General features: G+C 48.0%; 2 protein-coding genes and 1 pseudogene across 3 annotated transcripts in view; 2 read left to right on the top strand and 1 right to left on the bottom strand.

Annotated features, from left to right (window-relative positions):
- The window catches only part of LOC308075364 (C-type lectin domain family 4 member C-like), a 598,318-nt gene that overhangs the window by 411,393 nt on the left and 158,931 nt on the right, over positions 1-27,994 (top strand). The gene's annotated exons all lie outside the window — the stretch shown is intronic.
- LOC308074070 (NAD kinase 2, mitochondrial-like) lies at positions 249-1,544 on the top strand (the record flags this gene model as incomplete). Its single annotated transcript, XM_080413406.1, has 1 exon — positions 249-1,544. The coding sequence occupies one exon, from the start codon at positions 249-251 to the stop codon at positions 1,542-1,544; it is 1,296 nt and encodes a 431-aa protein (XP_080269532.1).
- Positions 19,801-21,361, bottom strand: LOC308074069 (cysteine protease ATG4B-like; annotated as a pseudogene). The gene is made up of 2 exons: positions 21,316-21,361; positions 19,801-21,081 (listed from the first exon to the last, which is right to left on the bottom strand). The product of its transcript is annotated as a cysteine protease ATG4B-like (transcript).

Genomic DNA, 27,994 nt, shown 5'->3' with positions numbered 1-27,994 from the left:
GACAAAAAGTTCAAATATGGAGATAAGAGGTTTCTGTCCAACAGCGACGCTATGCTTTCTATGCACTATCCTAATATGGAGATGCTCCACTGCTGTGCCCATATATGGTAGATGCCCATATATAGTAGATGTCCATATATGGGCATCATAGTTAAACCATATAACAAGAAGGGGGGGAGAAACCTTAACGTAGTTTATAACACAGAGGAAACACTAACTGAATAATCCTGTGGGTTTTTTTTCCGAGAATGAGTCGTCATTGGGCGCCGGTCTTCACGAGCCTCGGTAGTCGCGCCAATCCGCTGCTCAGCTCGGTCCGTCGACTCCCGCCGCTTCGTCGAAACATCACCCTGCAACCAAACGCCAGATTCGAGCCAGAGAGAGTGGCGGTGGTTCTGAAGACCACGAGGTACGAGTTTGAGCTGCAGAGGTACCACTGCGCCGGGCTCTCCGAAGAGCGCCTCAAACGACGTCTGGCCGAGAAGGGCTCCAGCTACGGCGGTCTCCTGGAGAGACACAACGTCCACACTCGCAACGCAGGCCGCGTGGTGGAGGCTCTCCAGAGGGACGGCGTGGAGGTGCGCGTGGTCCGGAGGGAAGAGTACGACCGGGACACCGTGCGGTGGGCGGACGCCGTGGTCTCGGCGGGAGGAGACGGGACCATGCTGCTGGCGGCCGCCAAGGTCTTCGGCGAGGACGACAAGCCCGTCATCGGCGTGAACACGGACCCCGAGAAGTCCCGGGGACACCTGTGCCTGCCCGTGCGCTACACGCACGCCTTCCCGGAGGCCCTGCGCAAACTCCGGCGCGGGGACTTCGAGTGGCTCTCGCGCCAGAGGAGCCGGATCTACCTGGAAGGATCCGGGATCGAACCCGTCGTGCCGGTGGACCTGCACGACATGCAGCTGAGCCTGGAGCGGCGGCACTTCCCGTCGGACGTCGGTCGACAATTCACGGGGGTGACACAGGACGGCTGCGTTCCCGACGAGCCCGTCCTCCTCCTCCCCGTCAGGAGCCTGAACGAGGTCTTCATCGGGGAGTCTCTGTCCACCATGGCTTCCTACTATGAGATCTCCGTGGACGACGGGCCATGGGAGAAGCAGAAGAGCTCGGGCCTGAGCGTCTCCACCGGCACGGGCTCCACAGCCTGGTCCTACAACATCAACAGGCTGGGGGAACGGGCCGTGGAGGACGTGCTGAGACTGGCGTCTCAGAGCGGCGACGGCCTCAACATCCCACTCGACCGGTACTTCGCGGAGCGGCTCACCAAACGGCACAACGAGTCTCTGGTGTTCGGCCCGGGAGACGGCCGCTTGTTGTTCAGCGTCAGAGAGCCCATCGTGAACAGGGTGTTCTCGTGCGGCCGACCGAGGGGCTTCGCCCGTAAGGTGCGCGTGCGCTCCAGATGCTGGCACGGCTGCATGGTGGTGGACAGCGCCACCTCGTTCCCGTTCGACGACGGCGCCGTGGCGACAATCACGACGAGCGAAGAGGACGTGCTCAGGACGGTGATGCTGGACAGGTTCATAGAGAATATTCCATGATTTTTCAAAGGTACGGTAAAATTGCTGTTTTCGCTCGCAAGGGTACAGTAGACGGATTAATTCATTCATTCATTCCTGGCAGTGAATGAGTTAACACATTGGGTGCCAAAACCGTATTTCTACAGTTTTGTAAATAATCGCGTAGAGTGCCAAAACCGGAGATCCATGCGAAGATATTTATTTATGTATTTATTTTTCAGCGAGCCCACAATTAATAAGACTAGTTTGGGTCCCCGGGAGAACCCACTGGCCTGATGACAATAACATGGGTCTTCAACAGAGTTGCTACATGAGTGCCACCAACGTTTTGTTATGAAAACATCTGAAAATTAAAAAAAATATGTTGAACCATGCTTTGTCTCTCTCTCTCTCAGCTAGGGGGTCCTCGGCCCTGAAAACTTTTGAAGACCCTTGTCTTTAGGATCTTTTTTTTCCTGCGATTGTTTGCGCAGACCGGCGCCGCCTCCGCAACATTGACCACGGCCCCGCCCTCTGGCGCGCTGTTGCCGACGATAGCCCCGCCCTCTGGCGCGGCGTTGCCGACGATAGCATCGCCCTCTGGCGCGGCATTGCCGACGATAGCTCCGCCCTCTGGCGCGGCGTTGCCGACGATAGCTCTGCCATCTGGTGCGGCGTCGCCGACGATAGCTCCGCCCTCTGGCGCAGCGTTGCCGACGATAGCTCCGCCCACTGGCGGGGCGTTGCCGACGATAGCTCCGCCATCTGGCGTGGCGTCGCCGATGATAGCTCCGCCCTCTGGCGCGGCGTCGCCGACAATAGCTCCGCCCTCTGGCGCGGCGTTGCCGTCGATAGCTCCGCCCACTGGCACGCCGTTGGAGACGATAGCTCCGCCCACTGGCGTGGCGTCGCCGACTATAGCTCCACCCTGTGGCGGGGCGTCGCCGACGATGGCTCTGCCCACTGGCACGGCGTCGCCGACACCCTCAGCCCTCTGTCTCATCCTGTCGAGAGCGGCCGCCATGCTCTCGTAGCCTTCGAGCACTTTGGACTCCACGTCCCCCATGATCTCGGTCGCCAGGCTCACGAAGGCCTCCTCCACGTTGACGTTGGTTTTGCCGCTGGCTCTCATGAGAGGCATCTGCAGTTTGTCGGCGAACGCCCTGGCGGCGGCGTCAAACCCCGCGACCCCCTCCTCTTCGGCGCGGTCGCACTTATTGGCCACCAGCACCCTCTTGACGTTCACGCCCACGTGCTTGTCGAGCTCCCTGAGCCACGGCTTCAGAGCGTTGAAGGAGGCCTTCCGCGTCACGTCGTAAACCAGGAGGGCGCCTTGGGTTCCTCGGCGGCATTTCTTCGTGATGGCCTTGAACCTCTCCGGTCCGGCCGTGTCCCATATCTGCAGCTTGACCACCTTGCCGTCTACCTCTATGATCTTATTCTTGAAGTCCGCGGTGGCGGCGCGCTCCTCCGCGAACGTGTCGTCTGCAAAGCGCGTGAGCAGGCCGGTCTTTCCTACGCCGGGTTCACCGATCACGATAATCTTGAACAGATGGTCATAAAACAACTCTGTTGCGGCCATCCCCCCCCTAGGGAAAACCAGTCACCAAAGACAGTAGCACAGCAGTTAAAGACAGTAGCGCGGCAGTTGAAAACAGATTAGGCTTATAAAATAGACTGTAAGGATTCTTTCTGGCGTTTGTGTGAAGCATAAAAATGTCAAAGTTCTTTCATACATGCTGGCCAGATGCTAAAAGCAGTTACCGATGATGTCATAGGTCTCGTAACTAAATATGGCCAAATATGGCAGTGTTTCAGGGCAGTTCTGTAAATATCTTTTTCATCCACAACACCCCTGAATGACATTGTTTGTTACTTTATAGCACTATATTTTACGGTCTTTCCCTAAATATAATATTTTAGAGAATATCCGTTTCCATTAGGACAGATTGAACATAACTCTACACTTTCTCTCTCGCCCAATTAGAACATCTCTTTATTCTGTTGTGCAGCATGTAGACATGTGCTAGGGCCGCTTTCTCCCGTTTGTGCACGGTACACCTTCAGGAGGCTGCAATTCTAAAATGGCCCCTGTCCAAGTCTTAACCTACCCCAAGTCCTAAACCTACCCCCTTCTCTTTCTTCTCCTGTACATTTTTTTCACTCTTCATACCAGTAACCTGTAAACTGATTGTATGACATTCAGTATAGTTTTGTGTATATCTGTCTGTCTCTTATATGTCATCATGATTTGTGTGCATGGGGATCTCATCTTAAACAAGCTCAGTGCTTAATGAGACTCCCAGTTTAGTAGACCTTGTATTGTGAATTTGTACTTCCATGTACTGCCATTCTCATGTCTTACTAAATATAGTACATCAATCAATCAATCAGATAGATAGGAGGCGTGCGTGTGCGTGTGCCTGGCAGGCCAGACCATTTGTTGCACTAGAACGAGTTGTAATAACTATCCTGGTTCCAAATGTGTTTGTTTGTGTTAGAATGTCGCGCGACGCCCGGCACAAACGTCACACTAAGCCCTGCCTATCACTCAAGGAGGCTGGTTTGGCCTCCATGAAATTCTTTCCCTGGTACTTACTATGTTACTTACCTATTATCTACGGTACTTACTATGGTCATAACCTATTGACTATGGTACGTACCTATTATCGGTAGTTATATATTATTACCCATTTTTCATTATTTGTAAATATATATATATGTATATATATATATTGCAATATATATACATTGCAATGTACAAAAACATGTGCACAACCATGGTTGTGGAAGAATCTCTAAAACGACTTAACACATAGATATGGTACAACATTCCGGCCACACATTATGGCCTTCATCAGCCTTGATAAAGTTGTGAGGCGACAGAGAGGGTCCGAGATGGAGAGGAATGAATAAGGGACGTAACGATTCACTCAACTCACAATTCAATCGTCTCAGCTTGGTGTTCCATGAGTTTAGCATTGGAGGCAGGGCTGGAGGGCAAGGTTAGGTTTACGGCAGTGGTGTGATCTAGTTTTTTTTCGGAGGGTATACGATAATTATTCCCTGCGCGACATGCACGATACGCTATCGCGTTTTCAATGGATGAAATGGTTATTAGACTGTATATGCTTTCCCCCAAAAAAACCTGCACTGTATACGGCGTATACACCGTACCACGGTAGAACACATCACTGGTTTACGGTTGAGGGAACACAGGGCTGAGGGAACATAATGCACTCCACACACTAACTTCTTATCACAAAAGACTTGCAAGACCTATACACCCGGAAGACATTCAGAAACAAAAAAAATGTCTATGGCCGTCATTAACCATGTCATTAAAAAAATAACCATTGCTAACATTCAGAGAAGATCGCTCTTTTAAACATATTCATATTCTCCTACTTTCAATTCACTCGATTCTGCCTGCTCCCGTAGCAGACGACTGCTAAGTCCTCTTTCTATTGTGGTAGGATTCAGTCTTTTGCCTCTAACCCAGGAAGCCCCTTTCAACCCTCTACCTGTCCGCATATCCCTCTCTGCCTTTGTCACTTACGTTGATAAGAATGTTAATCAGACATCAGAAGCTCTTTCTACTATATTCCCACTAATCACATGTCTAACTCAATCAATTCTAACCCCAACACATCATGTCTGTCTTGCGCTTCTCCTCTCTCTCTCTCCAGATGAGGGCGCTAGAACTAGTTCCAGCGGGATTATAAAGTATAAAATAATAACTATAAAACAAAGAAACATGGTGGCCGGACATCGGACAGGTAACTAGAAGCCCATGTGGTGAGGGCTATTTATTGGTCATCACAGCTTTGCAAGCAAAGATTTGATCACAACTTTCATCTGTTCTATGGAGTCAGCGCTGGTGTCCTTAAGTGATAGTCCTAGCAGAACGGCCCTCTTGCCTGCCTCTCGCACGGCAAACTGTGCCATGTCCTTTGCAGTTTCACAAGACTGAGAGTCATCACCTCCCAGCAGGATCTTGGTAATCAAGTAGGGAGAGGGCTGGCCGTCGGTCTTGAGCACAGGATTGACCGATACCAACGTCCCGATCTTGCCATATTGTGTGAGAACTATGAATATGTAATCGCTAAATTCGGTACACACAAACTGTGTGGAGATGTCGTTGATTTTCTTCTCCTTCGTATTTGATTTAATGGTTCTGTGGGATACCTTTGGATTCATCGCGTAATTGGAAAACAGGGAAAGAGCGAATGAGCGCGTTTTGCTTTTATCTTTCACACTTGTGAATTCATAATCTCAAATCAAATTGGATGACCAGCACACACTATAAGTACCCAGACTGGCCACTACGCCGTGACATAACTGTGACGTATAGATTACGTATCGTAATGGAAAATATGAATATCCAGTCAGGGTGAAGTGTGGACAATTTATTGAAGAGGTTTCAGGCAGCAGGAACTCGAGGTTACGAATGTAACCCCGGTTTCTTTAGAATTCGGAGTAACATACTCACTATGGGATATCAGCGCCTCCTGGTGATGCACAGAGCTACATACCATAAACTCCCGGGCCATTCATTGGCTGATAAGGGTATGTCACGTCACCGGAAGACCGAAAGGGGTATAAAACCCCCCGCGTGACGTAGGCTAATCCTCTTTAACAACAGCTCTCTGCATGCAGATGCACACAAAAAGGGGTGTTAGGTGAGTATGTTACTCCGAATTCTAAAGAAACCGGGGTTACATTCGTAACCTCGAGTTTCTTGTCAAATTCTCCGTAACATACCCACTATGGGACACGAGTCTGTCCCATAAGTGAACACAAGGAAACAGGGCCTCCTCCCCTGGGACCCTACCAACGGTGGTCCCGAGGGGACTCAGGAGAAGGAAGGCAAGAGAGAAAAGGCAGGGTAACAAAAACCTGTCCAACCTCCCCCACTCTAGCTAGAGACAGCCGCTACGCCCAGGACAGCGTGCACCACTGATGACGCCGCCACGTCCAGGCTGTAGAAAACCGCAAAAGTCGACGGAGACGACCATTTTGCAGCAGCGCATACATCCTGGATTGAAACTCCCCTGGAGAGGGCCCAGGATGCAGCCACGCCTCTAGTAGAGTGAGCCTTCAGTCCTTCTGGAACTGGAGCGCCACCACTGACGTAGGCCAGCCTAATGGCATCCAAGATCCATCTAGAAAGCGTCGCCCAGCCACCGCCTTCCTCCGACCCCTCTGGGCCGAAGGAGACAAAAAGATGTGACGACGACCGGCCGATCGCTGTCCTCAGGCAGTATAGCTTCAGAGCCCTCACTGAACAGAGACAGTGCCGCCGTCTATCCTCCGCTGAAGCGAAAGGAGGTGGATGAAAAGCTACCAGCTCAACCGGGGTCTGGGTCACCAACCCTTCCTGGGAACAAACGCCATGTTGGGTTTTAAACAAGACCCTTCTGTCGTCACCCGAGAACCTCATGCATCCCAAACTCACTGAGAGCGCAAGCATGTTGCTGACCCGTTTAGCTGTAGACAAACAACCAAAAGGCCCGTTTTGAGACCCACGATCTTCAGATCCACCGACTCAAAAGGCTCGAACGGTGGACGTCAGAGTGCATCCACCACCGCCAGGTCCCAGGCCGGGAAAAGTGGCCTGGCACCGTTCATAAAACGACGCACCAAAGGTGCGTGACAAGCGGAAAAGGCCGCCTGGTACACCTCAACCGTCGAGAAAGCTAGACCCTGACTCAACCCGTCTTGCAGGAAGATGAGGATGCTGCGCACCGGGGCCTGGAAAGCCACCATTGGCGGTGATTGTTCCAGACACCGAGACACGAACATGTTCCATCTGTCATTGTACGCAGCCCTCGTGGAAAACGGCCCTCGCGCCCTGGATGGTATAGCTACCACCTCAGGGGGCAGGCCACACGAAGTCAAGGTCTCCCTTTCACGGGCCAGACCTATAGGTCTAGGTCCTGAGGTTGCTTGTGGAAAAACTCGTCCCCTGCCTGCCGTAGCAGGTCTCTGATCGGGGGAGGGGCCAGGGCTCGTCGTAGAGGAGAGGATTATTCCTGACCTCCAGGCGCCCCACGCCAGTGCCACCAGTGGCACTGACAGTCCGTCGAGTCTGACCCTCTCCATGTTGAGAGGACCAACTCCAGTGACGGGAACGCATAAAGCAGTTCAGTCGGCCAACCTGGCCCAGATCTGGCTCGTTATCTCCGGAGGAGAGGCCAATCTGCATACCAAAAATTGCCCCTGGACAACAGAGTCGCTCCGCTGTTCAGGAGGCCCGGTACATGTGAGGCTCTGGTTGACGCAAGGCGCGCGTCGCACCACAGCGTCAGATCGCCAGCTAGCTTGTCCAACACTGGAGAGGCCAGGCCTCCCTGCTTGTTGACATAGCACATGGTCGTGGTGTTGCTGGTTCTGATCAGGACATGACAACCTCGAAACCGAGCCTTGCAAAGTCTGACCGTCAGAAAAGACCGTCATCAGCTCCAGGTAGTTGATGTGGGCCGTCTGTAGACTGGGACCCCACACCCCCCTGGCCGAGCGGCTCTCGTGGACGGCACCCCTCCTGTGAGGCTGGTGTCCGTGGTAATGACCTTCCGTGAGACCACAGCACCCATTCTGACCCCTTGGACAGAAAGGCTGCGTCTGAACACGATCTAAGCGTGTCCACGCATCCTGCGGATACTCGGACCTTCCGATAACCTCAGGTGGACGGGGCTCCAAGAGCCCACCTCCGGGAAAAAAAGGTCACATGTGGGGCTTGTCCAAACAAAACAGGTGTAAGGCCGAAGTCATGAGACCCGTCGCCTGCATGCATAGCCTGTATGTGACTTGTCGCCTCACGCGAGAAGACCATAGGCCGAAAAGCTGTCTATCCCGCCCAGGAGGGGGCTCTGATGTCACCCAGTCCCGCGGACAACGCGCACGTTTCCAACGGGACCGGTGATGTCGTCACGTGATCCATCGGACCCGCACGTGCGGCGCCCGTTAGAGACCGTGGAAGGGTAGCGGTGGTAGGTGGCCACTGTGGTGTTGCTTTAGCGGGGCTGGCTGGCACCAAAAAACAACACTGCAATGTGTTGTTATTAGTGAGGCCAGTTAGTCGCTAAGTGAAGCAACAGTAGCCTGACTGGAGGTTATGCAAACCTAGCAGCTAACAAGCTAGTCAAGGCTAAATCACCATGAGCCAAGAAATGTTGAAAGAAACCGGGGTTACATTCGTAACCTCGAGTTTCCAAGGGAACCGGTGATGTCGTCACGTGATCCGGCGGGCCCACACGAGCGGCGCCCGTTAGAGACCGTAGAAGGATTGTGGTTGTCAACATTCGAAAGTTGTAAACCGACAGACATTTGTTGAGACCCTTCAGATTCAGAATGGGTCGTACACCCCCCCCCCCCTTCTTTTCCACCAGAAAATATTTTGAATAGAAAACCAGTTGGTTCTGATTCATATATAGTTTTCTGATAGTGCCCCCGCTCAGGAGAGAGAGAGAACCTCCTCCCAATACACACACAGTGTAACACTGATGTACTGGGATAGTAAACAGAAGTATCGGAAGTAATTCTCTGATCAAAAGGGAGGTGACTTCCTCCCTCAGAGTGTTGGCTGCTGGACCCTTCGCATGAGAAAACAAAACTTCGTCTGTCATGGGGGGTTTTCTGGAGAATTGTAGCCTGTAACCCTTCTGTATTGTGCGCAACACCCAAGGATTCGGCTTGCAAATTTTCCATTGCTCCAAACACCGAGCGAGCGGGTTGGTCGATGACGTCATTGGCCGCTCGGAGTGTGTGTGCGTTGTCATGGGAACCAGTGACGGTGCTAGCGGTGCTAAACATGAGGTGCCCGCTAGAGACAGTAGAGGTACTAACGGTTTGTCCGGAGAACTCGGCGGGGTCACGTGACTGGGCACGGGGACCCTCCCTGACGTCAACATCCGGTTTGTCCGCCATCTTAGCTTGTTCGTTGGACAGACGGGGCCGTGCGTGTGGCCCTCGTTAGTAGCACTGGCAAGCCCGGAGGACTCAGAGGAGTCACTTGACTGGCCACGGGAAAAATCCCTGACGTCAGAAATAAGCCTACCTTGGCCGTCGCCATCTTGTCTGAGCCCAAAGGCTCTGCACGGAGTGTCGACAAAGTCGTCCTCCCTGTAGGAGGTGCTTTGTCGTCCTCCAGCGGCGAACGAGGCCTTGTGCCTGTGAGGCGGTACGGCCGAGGGGTAATCTGTCCCTCCAAAATGGTGACAGAGGTCCGCTCTTTCTGACCCAAGTATTTCCGGTTCACAGTGGCGCTTGGGCGCTTCCTTTGGGACGGAAGGCAAAACCGGCGTGACCCCATTCCACTGGCGTTTTTGCGCCCTCTGGCGGACAGGGGTGATGTCGGTTTTTCTATTACCTTTGTATGATCCAAAACATGCACAGATGTTATCCCAGCAATGTCTGGAACACCGGAATTCGGGTGTACCAGGCATTGTGGGCTTATGAATTGAGAGCGTTGATTCATTGCATGCACAGAGGTTATCCCAGCAATGTCTGGAACACCGGAGTTCGGGCGTTGTGGGCTTATACAAAGAGAGTATTGGAGCAGAGATGCCCTCTGTACGGGGGAATCCACTGCTCCAGGACATGTGGGGGGGGGGGCTGAACCGGTCTGTGCACCGGTGAGAGTCTGCTAATGTGCTTTATGTACTTGGAACATGTGAAATGAAACAAGAGTAGGCACAGAAACAGTAAACAGCATGAAACGTTTTAACATATTCTTATGACAAAAACAACATGTGTCCCAATGGCGCCCGATGAGCCTGTCCAAGGTCTTCAGAAGCCCCCGAACGGGGTTGCTCGTTACACAGAGTGAGAAGGCTAACAAGCTGGTGTTGTCCTAGCGAGGCAAGCTAGGCTAGAACAGCACTGCTAATATCCTGTTGCTTAGTGAAGCTAGCTGTTAAGCCAACAAAAACACTGCCTGACTAAGGCGACGTTAAACTAGCATGGCAGCTAACGTAGCTAATCTGGGCTAACTCACTCACGAGCTCCTGCCTCGTTCTCCCCCTCGTCCATGCTGCCGTCGCCGGAGCCCTTTTGTTGTCCTCTGGCGACGCACTGCCGTCCCTGAACGCCTGCGGTGGTAGAGGTGTAGATGGCTGGGAGGAGGGGGAGGAAGAGCCGCTAGTAGGCTGCACCTGGGTGGATCTACCAGGCACAGCCCTCGCTGCTGCTGGAGTGCCGTGTTGCACGACTGGTGTAGCAGCCTGGAGGCGCCGCGAACCGTGGCTTGCGCTGCTCGGGGGCGCCGGGGCTGCTGGAGGGCCCATGGTGATCTGGGGACGCACACGGTGGGGCCCACCACGCATGTTACCTGGGCCGGCGATAAGGGGTGTCTCTAGAGCCGCGCCGATCTGGGACGAATCCCCGCTGCTTCCTCCGACGAGTGCCCTGGCCCTGGCCAGGCGGCTGTCGAGGTGCAGGGTGGGGAGAGTGTAGAGTCAATGCAGTGTCCTGGTGCATCGGGGAAGTGCCTCCCGAGGCAGGAGATGCAGACACCGTGGGGATCGTCTCCGGCGATGAGCCTGCGGCAATCCAGAAGCCTGCATGCTCGTGGTTCCTCCAAAAATCTAGCATCGAGTGTTTGCTAGGTTAACGCTAACGCTAGGCTAGGCTTTAACACATCGACTGACAGAGAGCTAGGCTAATTAGCTGCTAACTCTAGCTTGACCGTGCTAGCACGTGAGGAGGAAAACTTGTAGTAGTAGAAAAGTTAGAAGAAAGAAGATAGCCGCGGGAGCGGAACTAAAAGATTTAAGGAGGAAAACCTGCGGGTCAAGTACCACCGCTGTGGGCTAGAGCTGGTTTTAGTCCGGATAAATCGAATAGTTTTACAATAAATTGTTTTAGTATGTCTTGAGCCGTGTTGCATCTGCCATGCAGAGAAGCAAAAGAGGATTAGCCTACGTCACGCGGGGGGTTTTATACTCCTTCCGGTCTTCCGGTGACGTACCCTTATCAGCCAATGAATGGCCCGGGAGTTTATGGTATGTAGCTCTGTGCATCGCCAGGAGGTGCTGATATCCCGTAGTGACTAGTGAGTATGTTACGGATAATTTGTAAAGAAACTCCATTACAGCAGCCCCAGATCTCCTGGCCTGGAGGACAGACAGACCACTGAAATGTCATATGGGACACCGCTTACACCCAGAGACATTATCCTAAATCAGTGGTTTTCAACCCTTTTCATATGAAGGTGCATTATTTGCCAGACCCAGGCGGTCGGCCTACATGAGGCTTTGTCGGTCGGGGGTCGGCCTACATGAGGCTTTGTCGGTCGGTCGGTCTGTCCCTCTTTTCCTCTCTTTTCCTCTGCACACACGTCATGCGAAGTCCGGCCATTCAGATTTCAACCACTAGGGGTCTGGCAGTACCAGGTCTCCTGGTTCCCTTGTTTATTTGGCATTTGAGCCACGGACCACCATTTGATGAGATTTAGACTCTCAGACCCAAAAACTATTATGGACCCATAATAGTCCATGTGGTTTAATGTTATGCTCTCGGACCCAAAAACTGTTGTTATCGTTGGATATGATTTTGTACACAATTCCATGCTGTATTGATGTTGGTACCATAGGAGAGATAACGGGCAAACGTGCATGTGTGTGTCTGTGTGTCTGAATATGGTTTAGCACATGTTTATGCGGTATAATGCATGTAACACCATGCTGAGATAATGGTGCATATGGTCAGCACATACACTGTACACACACACACACACACACACACACACACACACACACACACACACACACACACACACACACACACCCTTGTAAGAAGTAGCCAGGTATGACATCGCCACCAGAGCAGGAGGTGGGAGGAGGCCATTGTTATGGTAACACAGAGAGTATCGTTGTTGAAAATGCCTGCTGAGGATAGAGGCCTCAAGTGGTTAAAGGTGGAAGTTTCACTTAATCTGTGCTGGTTAATGTTTTGTTGCTCGTTGCCTTGTATTAACATTTTTTATCGTCATCCTATCCTACTACTTTAAGTGAAATGACCTCCAAAGTACGTCCGGGGTTGGTCAGCACACGATCACTCCTCTTGCCTCCAAACCTGCCACAGACTATTGATCAGTGCTCTGGCTAATACTAAAGCTTCTTTCCCCGCCTTCAATGTACTTACAAATTGTACGGTTAATATAAAACTACATTTCACATTTTAGCCACAGCACCCAACCCTACTGCACATATCCATATATGGCCATATCACTTGGATCACCGGTGCAACGTAGCTGTGACGTAACTGATCGGGCCTAGATGTGAGGGCCGCGAAGCGGCCCAAACCTCTAGTAGTTTTAATTGTATTGTTTTATATTGTGATTTATTATACAGCACCTTGTAATATAAATGTAATTAAAGCGTTGCGCTTTATAAATAAAGTTTACTTTCTCTAGGCCACTGGTATGAACCCCAAATTCTCCACATTCCTACTTAAAAAATAATACATTATTCAAGGCATTTTTTTCAGCATTCACAGAGTTTTGTGCCAACAAATGAGAGCATGTCCTTTAATCTCTTCTCTTGTTCTACATTGAATAGAAACTGTATTCAATGGGAGGAACAGAACTCAGCATATGGATCCTGAGATGTTCGTTCTTTTTGTAGTAGTTTTTTTTACCCACTTCATACATTAAACTCTTGCTTTTCGGCAGGCTGCTGGAGCCTGTGTCTGAGCGCTCTTTTGTTGATGGAGCGCAAAGGATTCCATTTGTCATTTTATGCACCGACAAATGGAACACACTGAATGGCTACGGTTTGCCGAAGAGCAGAGACACCTTAGATTCCTCTAAAACGTTGCCTCTGAATATGGTGTGTTCAAGGTTTATTCTCACAGTTATATTGGTGGGTTTAAGACATATATTTTTTACAAATAATGAAATGGTAATAATAGATAACTACCGATAATAGGTACGTACCATAGTCAATAGGTTATGACCATAGTACGTACCGTAGATAATAGGTAAGTAACATAGTAAGTACCAGGGAACAAATTTCATGGAGGCCAAGCCGGCCTCCTTGAGTGATAGGCAGGGCTTAGCGTGACGTTTGTGCCCGGCGTCTCGTGACATTCTAACACAAACAAACACATGTGGAACCAGGATAGTTATTACAACTCGTTCTAGTGCAACACATGGTCTGGCCTGCCAGGTATGGAACCGGGGACTACATGCAGCTATTTGATATTGGATGTTACCAGAGCGTGTGAGCGGGACGAAACGCTGCTCAACACTCTCAGAACACTCAAAAAAATAAGAAAGGAGCATTGTATTGTGTTGCAATGTGTGCTGCCATGGGTTGTTTTGACACAAAGGTGTCTCCTGTAATAGTATGAACTATGGACCCTTGATGTGGGTGCAAAACACACTCCATCCAAGCTGTCAAACAGTAAGTAAAGCCGAGCCCAGTGTTGCTGCCCATGGTCCCATGGTTCTGTAATGTATGTCTGTCTGTCTCGCTTTCTTTCTCTCATTATGTGTTTCTGGTTGTAATGTTTTGGGGTCCTAATGAAAATACAGAGGGATTATGCAGGACTAGACTACATATTGCAGGATTATGCAGGGCTAAACCGCACTTACTTTGTACATGCAGTACGGCCGCGAGCGGGCGGTCAGAAGCTAAACCATTGCAGGCATGGGCACGAGTGGTTAGAGATCCAGAGGGAGTGGGACTACGTAAACAGTCCCACATTGGGCTCTCGTAGGAGTGTCGCCGGAGTGGCTTGGAGCGGAGGACTGTCCTCCACTTCCAAGTCCACTCTGATGTCCTCTCCAATGTACATATCCTCTCCAATGTCTGCTCTGATGTACATATCCTCTCCAATGTCTGCTCTGATGTACATATCCTCTCCAATGTCAGCACCGTTGTACATGTCCTCTTCAATGTCTGCTCTGATATCCTCTCCAATGTCCTCACAAACGTCCACTCCGATGTCCGCTTCAACCCTTTTGAAAACCTGCTCCCTGTTCAAGTCCAAATGTGGCCGCTCCGGCGTGACCTCCACTTGCTCTCCAGTCCGATCGTGCGCTGTGGACGTCACCATACTTTTGATAAGATCTTTCATTGTTCTGATGGAGTCGAAGGAGGAGTCCTTAAGCGACAGTCCCAGCAGAACAGGCCTGTTGCCCATCTCTTGTGACACGGACGTGGCCAGGTGTTTGGCACAGACGTGCGTCAGAGCTTCGTCCTTGCCCAGCAGGACTTTGGTGGAGAACATTGGAGAGATCGCATCGTTGGTTCTGGACTCGGGCGTCACTGATACCAACGTCCCAACCTTGCCATACTGCGTGAGAACTATGAATATATAATTGCTAAATTCGGTACAAACAACCTGCGTTGGAAATCCATTTATGTTTCGCTCCGTCTGCTTTGTTCCAATTAATGCTTGGTGTGGAGACATGATGCTGGGAGGATGTGGAAAAAGAAAATTAGGACACTATAAGTACCCAGACTGGCCACCAGGCCACACTCAGCCAATCACGTGTGAGGTCGGAATAATAACCATATATGGCTTTAACAGACAATTTAGGAATTTAGCAGACGCTCTTATCCAGAGTAAATCAAATGCAGAGAGACGGTGTAGTACCTCCGTAAACTATAGGACCATAGATAAACCAAGAACCTAGCATCAGTCTAAACAATTACTATCAAAATAATAATATGTACATTGAAACTATAGGATGCCGGGTGAACAATGAACCTGGCATCCGTCTAAATAACCTGCTACCTACATTTTAACATTGTGGTCAAGAAAAGGTAACAAAAACATGAGAACGGTGTGATTGCATGGTCGTCAGAGGTCTAGTGGGCGGCAGCGGCTCAGGGGTAGAGTGGCCGGGTAGAGTGAATTGGAAACCGCAAGGTTCCCAGTTCGATCCCGGGCTCCCCCAGAGTTAGTGTCGAAGTGTCCTTGAGCAAGACGCTGAACCCCTAATTGCTCCCGATGAGCAGGCTGGTGCCTTGCATGGTTTCCTCCGCCATCGGTGTGTGAATGTGTGAATGGCACAATCAATGTGAAGTGCTTTGGATAAAAGTGAAAATTAGGACACTGGCTGAGGTGGAGCCTGAAGATGTGAGTTTTCAGATCATGGCGGAAGGTTGGGCAGAAAGAGGGGCAAAAAGATTATTGGATATTGGATATATGAGTCAGTGCTTCAGAAAAATAAATGAAATGTAAAAAAACATGTGCACAACCATGGTTGTGGAACAATCTTTAGAATTACTTAACGCATAGATATGGTACAACATTCCAGCCACACATTATGGCCTTCATCAGGCCTTGATAAAGTTGTGAGGCGACAGAGATGGTCCGAGATGGAGAGGAATGAATAGGGACGTAACGATTCACTCAACTCACAATTCAATCGTCTCAGCTTGGTGTTCCATGAGTTTAGCATTGGAGGCAGGGCTGGAGGGCAAGGTTAGGTTTACGGTTGAGGGAACACAGGGCTGAGGGAACATAATGCACTCCACACAATAACTTCTTATCACAAAAGACTTGCAAGACCTATACACCCGGAAGACATTCAGAAACAAAAAAAAATTCTATGGCCGTCATTAACCATGTCATTAAAAAAATAACCATTGCTAACATTCAGAGAAGATCGCTCTATTAAACATATTCATATTCTCCTACTTTCAATTCACTCGATTCTGCCTGCTCCCGTAGCAGACGACTGCTAAGTCCTCTTTCTATTGTGGTAGGATTCAGTCTTTTCCTCTAACCCAGGAAGCCCCTTTCAACCCTCTGGCTCCTTAGACCTCCTCTACCTGTCCGCATATCCCTCTCTGCCTTTGTCACTTACGTTGATAAGAATGTTAATCAGAAGCTCTTTCTACTATATTCCCACTAATCACATGTCTAACTCAATCAATTCTAACCCCAACACATCATGTCTGTCTTGCGCTTCTCCTCTCTCTCTCTAGATGAGGGCGCTAGAACTAATTCCAGCGGGATTACAAAGTATAAAATAATAACTATAAAACAAAGAAACATGGTGGCCGGACATCGGACAGGAAACTAGAAGCCCATGTGGTGTGGGCTATTTATTGGTCATCGACGCAGCCATGTAAGCAAAGATTTGATCACAACTTTCATCTGTTCTATGGAGTCAGCGCTGGTGTCCTTAAGTGATAGTCCTAGCAGAACGGCCCTCTTGCCTGCCTCTCGCACGGCAAACTGTGCCATGTCCTTTGCAGTTTCACAAGACTGAGAGTCATCACCTCCCAGCAGGATCTTGGTAATCAAGTAGGGAGAGGGCTGGCCGTCGGTCTTGAGCACAGGATTGACCGATACCAACGTCCCGATCTTGCCATATTGTGTGAGAACTATGAATATGTAATCGCTAAATTCGGTACACACAAACTGCGTGGAGATGTCGTTGATTTTCTTCTCCGTCGGCTTTGTTCTAATGTGGGTTACCTTTGGATTCATAGCGTAATGGGAAAACAGGGAAAGAGCGAATGAGCGCGTTTTGCTTTTATCTTTCACACTTGTGAATTCATAATCTCGAATCAAATGGGATGACCAGCACACACTATAAGTACCCAGACCGTGACATAACTGTGACGTATAGATTACGTATCGTAAATATGAATATCCAGTCAGGGTGAAGTGTGGACAATTTATTGAAGAGGTTTCAGGCAGAAGGAACTGCATTACAGCAGCCCCAGATCTCCTGGCCTGGAGGACAGACAGACCCCTGAAATGTCATATGGGACACCGCTTACACCCAGAGACATTATCCTAAATCAGTGGTTTTCAACCCTTTTCATATGAAGGTCCATTATTTACTCGCCATTTGAGCCACGGACCACCATTTGATGAGATTTAGACTCTCAGACCCAAAAACTATTATGGACCCATAAGGGTCCATATGGTTTAATTTTATGCTCTCGGACCCAAAACTGTTGTTATCGTTGGATATGATTTTGTCCACAATTCCATGCTGTATTGATGTTGGTACCATAGGAGAGATAACAGGCAAACGTTGATCAAAATAACAGTTTTAAGTAATGCAGAAGTTTAACAATAATGTAACTCTTTTGAGAGTGTAAAATGGGTGAAGTTACTTCACCCTTACGGGTCCATTTGGTTTCATTTTACACTCTCAAGAGTTAAAGATCTATAAGGGTTCATTTGGTTACCAAGTCTCCATCATTTAGCTGGGGACCACCTGGAAACCCCTCAAGGACCACTGGTTGAGAACCACTATCCTAAATGATCATGGGATATTTGCCGTACCAAGTGACAGTAGGAAAAATGCTGAATGGTTAAGTTAAAGGGATATTTCACTTTCAAAAAAACGTTGGGTCATTTTATCGTCTACTCAGGCTTTTATGAGCCCAAGACCGTTTTTAAGTGGCTTGATTCAGTATTTAGATATTTGATATTCATTTTATCAGACAAAAGACTGACAAAAAGACCTTCCTATACAAACCCATTATAACTTCAAACTCCATTTTAGATTCATCTAAAACACCCGTCCTTGGTTCAGGTGACTCACCCTGCCCTTCTAATGGGTTTGTATAGGAAGGGGGCGTGTCTGATAAAATGAATATCAAATATCTAAATACTGAATCAATCCAACTTAAAAACGGTCTGCGGGTCTCACAAAAGCCTGAGTAGACGATAAAATGACCCAACGTTTTTTTGAAAGTGAAATATCCCTTTAAGAGCGTCCATAAAAAGACGTACAGGCTTGTTACACTTAAGGACATCAATGGTATTGCTGGATCAACCAAAAGAGAACGGCAGCAACAGATGTGAAAAGACTCATGCTGTGAAGCTAACATTCTACGGTCCAAATACAAATAGATACATGAAGACATTATTTTGAACAGATTGGCAATCTGAAATTACCATTATGGCATCTCAACCAATCACGTGAGGTTTGAACATCATAACCATATGGCTTCAACAGACGTATGGGCAAGACATTAATAGGGATACATATGAGTCAGTGCTTCCGAAAGGGGGGCCTTCTGGAACCCCCAGAAGGACCCCTGGAGGTTCCCGGACCCCGCTTTGAGAACTAGTGGGGTGGAGGGAAACTTAGGGCTGAGGGAACATACACTCCCCAATCTGGGAACCCAGAACCAAATAAGAATGAAAAACAGCGCCCTCTGTTGTTTGTACTATCTTACTTGGCTCTGGGACAATGGCGACGTAGCACCCGTGCGCAAAGGAAACCGGGGTTTTGGTCTGCCTTCAGCTTTCACTTCCGGTGGTGCCACTATGTTTTCATTCCCACTAACAATATCTCTACACGGAACACTAACACCACTTCTCCCAGAGAACATGGATCGTTTTGGTTATAAGCCCACTTGTTTCTATGATGAAAGAGTAAGTTAAAATGTGAATATCTTTCCGTGGTTTTGTCTGCTCCGCGGACGCTATTGTTACATTAGTTTGGGTTTGTTTCGAGGGGGAAAGATCGACGGACACGTGAATCCCGCCCACTACATTTGATTGGGTAAAGCGCGGCCTGCTTCCTGATCTGAAGGCACGCCCACTTGTAGCCCAGTGCGTACATGTTATGACGAGCCTTCACGACAGATTCCAACGCAGAGCAGAATCTGTTCTTGAGAGATTATACACTCCCTAACAGTGTTATCACAGAAGTAGAACTTTGTTAATACATCTGGAAAACATTTAGAGACATTTTGGCTGAGCCATAATAAACTAAGGGGGGATAAAATTATATATCTGTGCACACATTCAACAAAGATTGCTCTATTCATTAAACCTATTTTCATTACTAGAGATTCAGACCCCTTTTATGCCCATATATGGATATCTCTGTATCTGTCTGTCTACCTGTGTACCTTTTATGCCCAATTGCCCATATATAGAGATATCTGTATCCGGCAGTCCTTGTCCCTTTTATGCCCATATATGGAGATCGCTGAGGTCATCAGTATATGCCCATATATGGGCTTATTGTTGGATCGGCGGTTCTGGACAACCGCATATTCAAACTCCTCGACTCCTCGACGGCGGGCACCGCACTCCCTTGAGTCCTTGCCGATGCCGATGCCATATACAGTAGGCATAGCGGTCGGATCTATGTTTATGGTTATTATGTCTGTGTCATAGTGACGTGGCCGTTGTCCTGTCTATGGGCGTAATAGGTTCGTTTATGGTTATGTCTGAGTCAGAGTCACTCAGACATAACCCGGCCCGCCCTCCCATTAGCCAATTCTAATATAGGATTAGAAAGAGATAGATTAAGTAAAGACTACCTCCTGCATTGTCGATGTTTGAGCATTCCTTCCCTTCACAGGGACAGGATCTCAAACCCTTCGTCCTCGGAGTCAAAGAACTGCTCCAACCTGTCAGAGTCAGAGAAATCAGGCGTGATGTTGAGGACATCCATGCTGACCGCATGCAAGGGTCGGCTGTCGACTACCTCAAACATGGCCAAGCCTCCGTTGTTGCAGGAAAGCTTTCGAACGTGCATACACCAATCGTCAAACTCGGCCTCCGTTTTGCAGAAGAAGCCCGCCGCGATAGACGGGTCCATGTCGCAGATGTGCACGAGGCAAAGCGGGCCCTGGCAGTGGTACGTGTCGTCTGGGACCTGCCCGTCTTCACGTGGCTCCACCGCCAGCTGGGTGGTGTGTGGGTCTAAACAGATGAGCTCCTCGCCCACATAACCGATGAAGTAGCGGGCCCTGTTGGGCTTCCCCCCGATAACTCCCAGAGACTGAGGCAGCATGAAGCATCGTTTTAGGGTTTCAACGTAGGCTTTATTTACGTCACTCAGGCCTAACCTGATGGGGATGAGCAGGACCAGAGGCTTCCAGGGGGCTGGCTCTCCCTCAGCCAGGGCACAGGCACCAACACCCTCCTCCATGCAGCCGGTATGTTCCTCTGCTCCCTCTGGGTGATGGCGGTGGACACAGGCTCCTCTTTGATCCGGCCGAGGCATACAAAGACGTCTGACGTCCTCGATCACCACTGAGTTGTCCATCGCCACATGTACGGCTAATCGGCTCGACAGGTCGAACGCCGCTAGTTTCTTAAGAACCTGTGCCACCGTGTTTGTCCCATACCACTGACCTATGGACTTCCCCTCTCCAACTCCCATCTGGGCAATTTGATGGATGGAATAGTGGCTGTCCTTCTTGTCAATGAAGGCATTGAGGATCCTGGTGTATTCTGCTCTCTGATCTTGCCCTCTGACCCATCGCCAGTCTCGACCTAAGTGTCTACAGACTAAGGCCTCGCCAAGGATCATTTGGCCACATCGCAGCGTACAACCCCAGCCCGTGTCAGAGGTCGGTCCCGTCGGCCCAATCGGCTGGAAGTTTCTCCTGTATGTGAACCAGAGTCGCGAAGTGACAGCGGACGAAATATCGTCCTGTTCCGTAAGCGCGTTGAACTCTTTCCCCAAGATCCAGACGGATTCCTGAGGTCTCTGGAAAGTCAGTATGCCTCCCATGGCATATCTCAAGAACTTGCTCAACCAGTCGACGTACAAGTTTTAGACTTGCGTGTGTAATGCTGATGAACCGAGGCGAGTGAGTGAGTGTAAAGCCAATCAGATCAGTGGTTGCTAAGGACCAGCATGCAGCAATAATTACGGGAATGTTTGTGTCAGATATAGGTTGAGGCGTGTGTGCGTCTGTCTGTCTGTCTGTCCGTCCATGCCCAAATATACCCAAATATGGAGCTGGCTGATGTCATATGGATGACATCACTGAAGGGGTCACCCGTCCCAATTATGGAGTTCCAGGTGCATGGTTCAGGACTGGCCTCCAAGACATCTGGACTCCCTAGAATGGCTGACCTCCGACCTCATAGTAGAACACCTTGGAACGCCTTGGTAGTAGCATCCCCTGCCCCCCTGCCTTGGAACGCCTTGGTAGTAGCATCCTCTGCACCCCGCCCAGACCCTTTTTTACCCCTGTAAACTAGAGGTTTGGGCAGGTTCGCACATCTACGTCGCACACGCCAAGTTTGAAGCCGGTTGGTCCCATACATGCACATAACCAATATATGGGCCTAGTGGTTGGATCTGTGGCTCTATATAACCCAAGCCCCCAGAACCCAGTGGTTGCATTGAAGCGCATATGACATCCTGGTCATTCATAGGTACTGCAGCTTAAAACGGCCTGGGCTTGCCTGAGCTTGCACACGGGGTTGCGCATGGAGGTGACGCAAAACGTGTCACAGAAGCCCCAAATAGGCCCCACCCATCACATTTCCCAACCCGGAAGAAGGGGTGATTTAGGAGTAGGCCTGGATGAGCAACTCAATGCAAGTGGATGGGCGGGGATTTCCGGTGCCCTCTCTATTATTTTTGCCAGACCCAGGGGGTCAGGCCTACAGGCCTACATGAGGCTTTGTCGGTCCCCTTTTCATCCATATATGGACAAAAACGTTTTCTTACATGTCCCTCTTTTTGATTGGCCAAGCTTAGCGTGACGTAGTTTAGAAACCATTCAGATTTCCGGCCATTCAGATTTCAACCACTAGGGGTCTGGCAGTACCAGGTTCCCTTGTTTAACTCTACGGTATAACCGGATCTCAATGTATGTCCTATATATGGGCATATCCGTTTTGTTTATGGTTATGTTCAAGTCATAGTGACATGCCTATATATGGGCGTATCAGGTTTCTTTATGGTTATCTCTGAGTCAGAGTGATGTGGCTGAGGTCCCGGTAGACACTTGTAATATAAGGATATAACTCTTGCTGCTACTGGAACCAATATGTATTGTATGTCTTACTGATGAATTGAGTGTAATGGACCACAATGGAAACAAGCCCCTTGTGTTATTTTAGCATAACAAACTTGTTAATAAAGTATTCAATCAATAAATCAATCAAAACTAATGGATGCTACAATAGATATGCCCAAATATGGAGATGACGCTATGACTGATGTCATCGACTGACCTACACTATATATATATAAATATATATATATATATGTGCCCAAATATGGCGATGATTAACAGTGACATCAGACTTACATCATAGATGACGTGATGTCATAGGCTGTGATGACGGGTACAGTATTTAAACGGTAACATATCCTCATTTCCAGTCATCTGAGTTTTCTTTCTCTGTGAGCAGCACGTGTGTGTATTTTAACTAATGGCCAAAAGACGATACAGACCAATTGTCAGGCGGAATCAGCCCTACGTCAAAAGGATTCCATGTAACCACGAGATCCAGGCCGTCTGTCCACGGCGACGGTGTCCCTTCATTCACGACGAGAAACCACTGCTGGACAGCAGTGTCCAACTCCAATCTGCCGATCCTAAGCAGGAGGTTGATCTTCCCGTCCGCCATCCTAAGCAGCAAGGCGTTCTTCCCGTCGCTGTGTTGAGGCTGAAAAGGCTAGAGGACAACGGAGGGGGACCCTCACCTTCAACGGCTCCAGAGGAGCCGTCCTGCTCACAGAAGACGGTGGTTCTTCAGCAGGTCACCTCCTCCACCTCCAGTGCTGCTGAGGTCCAGTTGAACTCTGCAGGTCAGAGGAACCCCAGCACCATCATGATGGAGACGGGCGCCACCATCAGCAGCCTGAGAGAAGACCCTGCCGGCCAGAGGAACCCAGCCACCACTGTGATGGAGTCTGACAGCACCACCACCACCAGCACCACCACCACCAGCCCCCTGAGAGAAGAAGAGGAGCAGCATCTCCATCAGGAAGAGGACGACCTCGAAGCACTCTTGAAAGACGTCCTTGAAGCACAACTTGGAACGTTCCTTAGCGACTGCCAGAAGAGAGGGGGTGACGGGAACGCCTTCATTGAAGCCGAGGCCTGGAAAGCTGCTCAATCTTTTACTTGTAGATCGTAGAGCTTGTAGATCGGCATTTTCTGGCGGGCGAACGTTTTGGGCAAATGCTCCCCCCCTCAGAATATGGATGTTGGGGATGATGTGGACACATAATGCATATTGCTCCATTTATGGGCATCGTGTAAAAGGGACAAATACAGAAATCTCCATATATGGCTATAATGTAAATGATGCCAAGGACCCCTAAATAATGTCCAAACTCATGGGTATGTGCAGTGAATCCCGCTCTCTGGCTATAGCCTAAAGCCTGAGACCTTGCTAGCTCATTGTAGCATGTCTGCCGTGTCTGATAGATTGAAGGGCTGCTGCAAAACAACACTAAATCTCTAGTAAGTAACTACGTCTGACCTCTTCACACTTCTCTTCTCTTCACTTCTCCTCTTTCTCTTTTGTACAGTGTTTGTACTTGTTGATGGCATGTATTACTGTGTAATACATGCCATCAACATGTACAAACACTGTACAAAAGAGAAAAAGGAAAAGCGGCGGCAGTGAATGACACTTCCTTTCAATGGGAAAGTATATCATTTATATACAGTATAGTAATACAAAGTTATCTCTCTCTCTCTCTCTCTCTCTCTCTCTCTCTCTCTCTCTCTCTCTCTCTCTCTCTCACACACACACACACACACCGTAGGGGTCAGTCCCAGTTTGAAACATAAATCTTTCAAACCTTGGCACTGTCCAGACTTTTTTGCTTTAGGGCAGAATTGCGGCTGCTCCCTTCAGCTTTACCTGTGTGCCGAAGTCCTCTACACTGTGTGTGTGTGTGTGTGTGTGCGTGTGTGTGTGCGTGCGTGCGTGTGCGTGCGTGCGTGCGCGTGTCTTGCCCAGTACATAAATATCTGCCTGAGTGTGAATCCCTCTCGCCCCACTTTCCCCAGCCAGGAAGGGACTTGAACCGGCAACCTCACGGCTACTGGCACCTCTGTGCTGGTCACCGCAGGCTGACTACTTAACCTGGTTCACCCAGGTGTGTGCGTGTGTGTGCGTGTGTGTGTGTGCGTGCACTTGCGAGCGTCAGTGGTGGGAAAAGTACTCAAATGTTTTACTTAAGTAAAAGTATCAATACTGTACAAACGTACAAAAGTACCTATTGGTTTCAAAATGTACTTAAAGTACCAAAAGTAAAATGTTTGAAAATAGCAGATTTACAAGCTTGTAGATCTGCTATTTCCAAACAGCCTAGGAACTAGGAACTAGGAACTAAAGTTTTCATATAATGTTGTGGAGTAAAAGTACGATATTTGCCTTCCAGATGTGGTAAGAGTATAGACAATAACAAAATACTCCAGTAAAGTAAAAGTACCACAAAATTGTACTTAAATACAGTACTTGAGTAAATATACTTTACACCACTGGCGTGTGTGCATGTGCGCGTGCGTGCATGTGCGCGTGCGTGTGCGTGTGTGTGTGTGTGTGTGTGTGTGTGTGTGTGTGTGTGTGTGTTTGTGTGTGTTGATAGCGCATGTGTATGTTATATCTACAAAAACTGGGTCCAAATGCTACCGGCTGTGGAGCAATCATACTATGGCTGGGTTTCATTTCAAAAGATAGACAGACAGACCCTCTTATAGAGTCTATAAGAGGGTATGTCTATGTGCGTGTGACCGTGTGTCCCGTCGAACGGCAATCCAAACCCAAGTGGGTGAGAACAGAAGGTCACAGTATAAGGTCAGTAGGAGAGTAGACTGGTCATCATCAGTGGTGGAAAAAGTACTCGCATATTTTACTTAAGTAAAAGTATCAATACTGCAATGTAGAAATACTCTGTTACAAGTAAGTAAGTCTGGAATTAAATATGTACTTGAGTAAAAGTACATGGTATGAAAATGTACTTAAAGTAAGAAAAGTAGAAAGTACGAATATGCAGAATGTCCTGTTTCACAAGTGCACAATGTGTAAAAATCTTTGAAAATATCTACAAGCTCACAATGCGACGCATTGTGAGCTTGTAGATATTTTACTCTACTTGTAGATCGGCTATTTTCAAATGGATGAAATGTATATAGGGCTGAAGTGGTTAATGTGCGTTTTGTAATAATAATCAAAATCTAACTAAGTGACTAGTAACTAGTGAATAAACTTTTCATATAATTGTAGTGGAGTAAAAGTCGAATAGTGCCTCTGAGATGTAGTGGAGTAGGAGTAAAAGCATTGGAAATTGGAAATACTCCAGTAAAAGTAAAAGTACCTCAAAATTGTATTTAAGTACAGTACTTGAGTAAATGTACTTTGTTACTTTACATTACTGGTCTTTACATTACGTGGTATGATGACCACGTATTCCCCTCTTGCATCGTTCACCACATGCCTGGTCCCCAGTCCTCTAGGTCTAGTAGACTCGATAAACAAATACAAAAGGAAAGAATGTCAACATGTAACTAAAAAATATACATTTCCGTTCAAATATATGGGTTGCTACATTTTTTTTCAAAAACAAACAGACATACATACAGGTGCGTCAATTGTTACAGGTATAATGCATAGTTTTCTATGCATTTCGTGTTTTTTTGGGGGGTTTGACCCATTATTTTTTGGCCGCGCAGCTTTGCCGCCCGCCCAGGATAGGTGTCCCTTATTTCAATCTCTGGGAGTTGGCAACCCTAACCTTGCCATACCTTAGCTTTTGCTGAACTGATGCCACTGGACATACACACAAAATGAACAGGTACAGTGAAAAAGAATATGATGTCAAAATGTAAATGTTCTTATAACAATAATAATAATGGGTAGTGTGTGTTACAAAATCGAAAAATCCAAAATAGGACCGTCATTTTTAGCTTGCGGCCCCTTGGACTTTTGGTATTTTGCTGAGTGGCCCCTGAGCCATCTTAAGTTGAGTAGCCCTGCCGTACCTGAATGCAGCGTTCAAGAGAATTGCCTTTTCCAAACTCTCCTGAACTTGAGTGCAAGCATTTTATGTTGAAAGAATTGCATCTCCAGTATTGGCTTGAATCTTGAAAGCTTTAGTTGAGTGCAGCATCACGCACCGAAAATAGCCAATCTCAAAGCTCACAACGCGCTGTGAGCTTTGAGCTTTGCTAAAGGCATTTAGCGGACGCTCTTCATCCAGAGCGACTTACAGGAAGCAAGGTAAACACATACATCAAATGCATGTAGTGGCTTAGCAATCTAGGATAATAGATAAACCAAGAACCTAGCATCAGTCTAAACACTATGATATCAAGAACATGAAAACGCTTAAATAACCTGTACAATTAAACTATACAAACTCTACAAATTGACCTGGCATCTGTCTAATAACACGCTATCTAAATGACTTTTAAACCTTTGCATAAGACTGCATGGTCGTCAACACATAAATCACTGAAAAAAAACTCATACCTTCACCACCAATCAATCAATCAATCAATCAATCAGTCAGTCAATCAGTCAAATCAATCAATTAATCTGGCCTTGATAGGCACATTACAGGGACTCAGGGTTAAACTTGTAGACTATGAATACGGCAGGAATACGGTGCAATTTCATGCGAGGAAAATTCACTACAAACAAAGTAAAAACAGGAGCATGTTGACTGTGAGAAGGGCAAAAATGGACAAGATCAATTCAGTTCAAGAGATTTAGTTTAGTTTATTGCACATTTAAAATATTACATGCGATAAAAACTAAACAAAATGGAAAACAACTATAATGTTTATATTGAAAGGAAAAAAATGTAAATCCAAACATGATGTGCCGGAGAGGCCAAAAAAACCCAGATGGGCTTGTCGAGTGGCCTTCCTAAAAGCTATCTTTAAAGCTTAGAATATATAGATGTATTGAATATATCAATCGTTTTCGATATGAACTATCAAAGCGTCATATCAAAATGAGGTCTTTGCTATGACCTTTTAATCTCCGTCAATAACCATCTAATTGTGCTTTCCGCTCACGTTTCTCCATGGTGGCTTGTTATGTACTTACCTGCATATTATGACAATGTTCTAAACATCATGCTACCACATACACTATCTGTATCGATGTATAGATCTTTTGTTTGTTTTATGAGCCTTCTACCCCGCATTTCGTTCTTTTCTCTTCTGGTCTAACTCTATCCACAAACAAAAATAATTACACCTACGTCTTTACACCTGTAAACCAATAACAACAAAGATGATTCTGATTCTCGCGTTCTGATTTGCTCAGGCTGAACAGCCAATCCGGGTGCTCTCACCTAACCTCAACAATCATCACAGAAGTACATCAAACAAAACAACTTTAACACACCATGGTTGGTGGTCAGTGTTGATTTTGTCGACTAAAACTAAGACGAAAAATGTTGGTCGACTACCTTTTTTCACTGACGGAAACTAAATAAAAACTAAATAAAAACTAAGCTATGATTACTAAAACTATGACTTACAACTATGACAATTTTGTCAACAAATAAAACAGACTACGATGTTAGTGAGGGACTGGTGGAGAAGAGATCCAGTAGAACTAAAATACAAGTCATTTTATGTTTGGTTGCACTCGGTTTGTTTCTTTGTTGCCCTCTGAAAATAGCAGGTCTACAAGCTCACAACGCGTCGCGCTGCGACACGTTGTGATCTTGTAGATCGGCTATTTTCAGCATGTAACCAAGTGTAAAATCAGCCATTACGACGCCATCAAGGCACCGCAAAAATACATTTTAGGCGACTAAATCA

The sequence above is a fragment of the Gymnoscopelus braueri genome (assembly GCF_963280865.1).
Source record: "Gymnoscopelus braueri genome assembly, chromosome: 19".
Taxonomy (NCBI): Eukaryota; Metazoa; Chordata; class Actinopteri; order Myctophiformes; family Myctophidae; genus Gymnoscopelus; species Gymnoscopelus braueri.
This window is presented reverse-complemented; position numbering and strand designations above follow the sequence as displayed.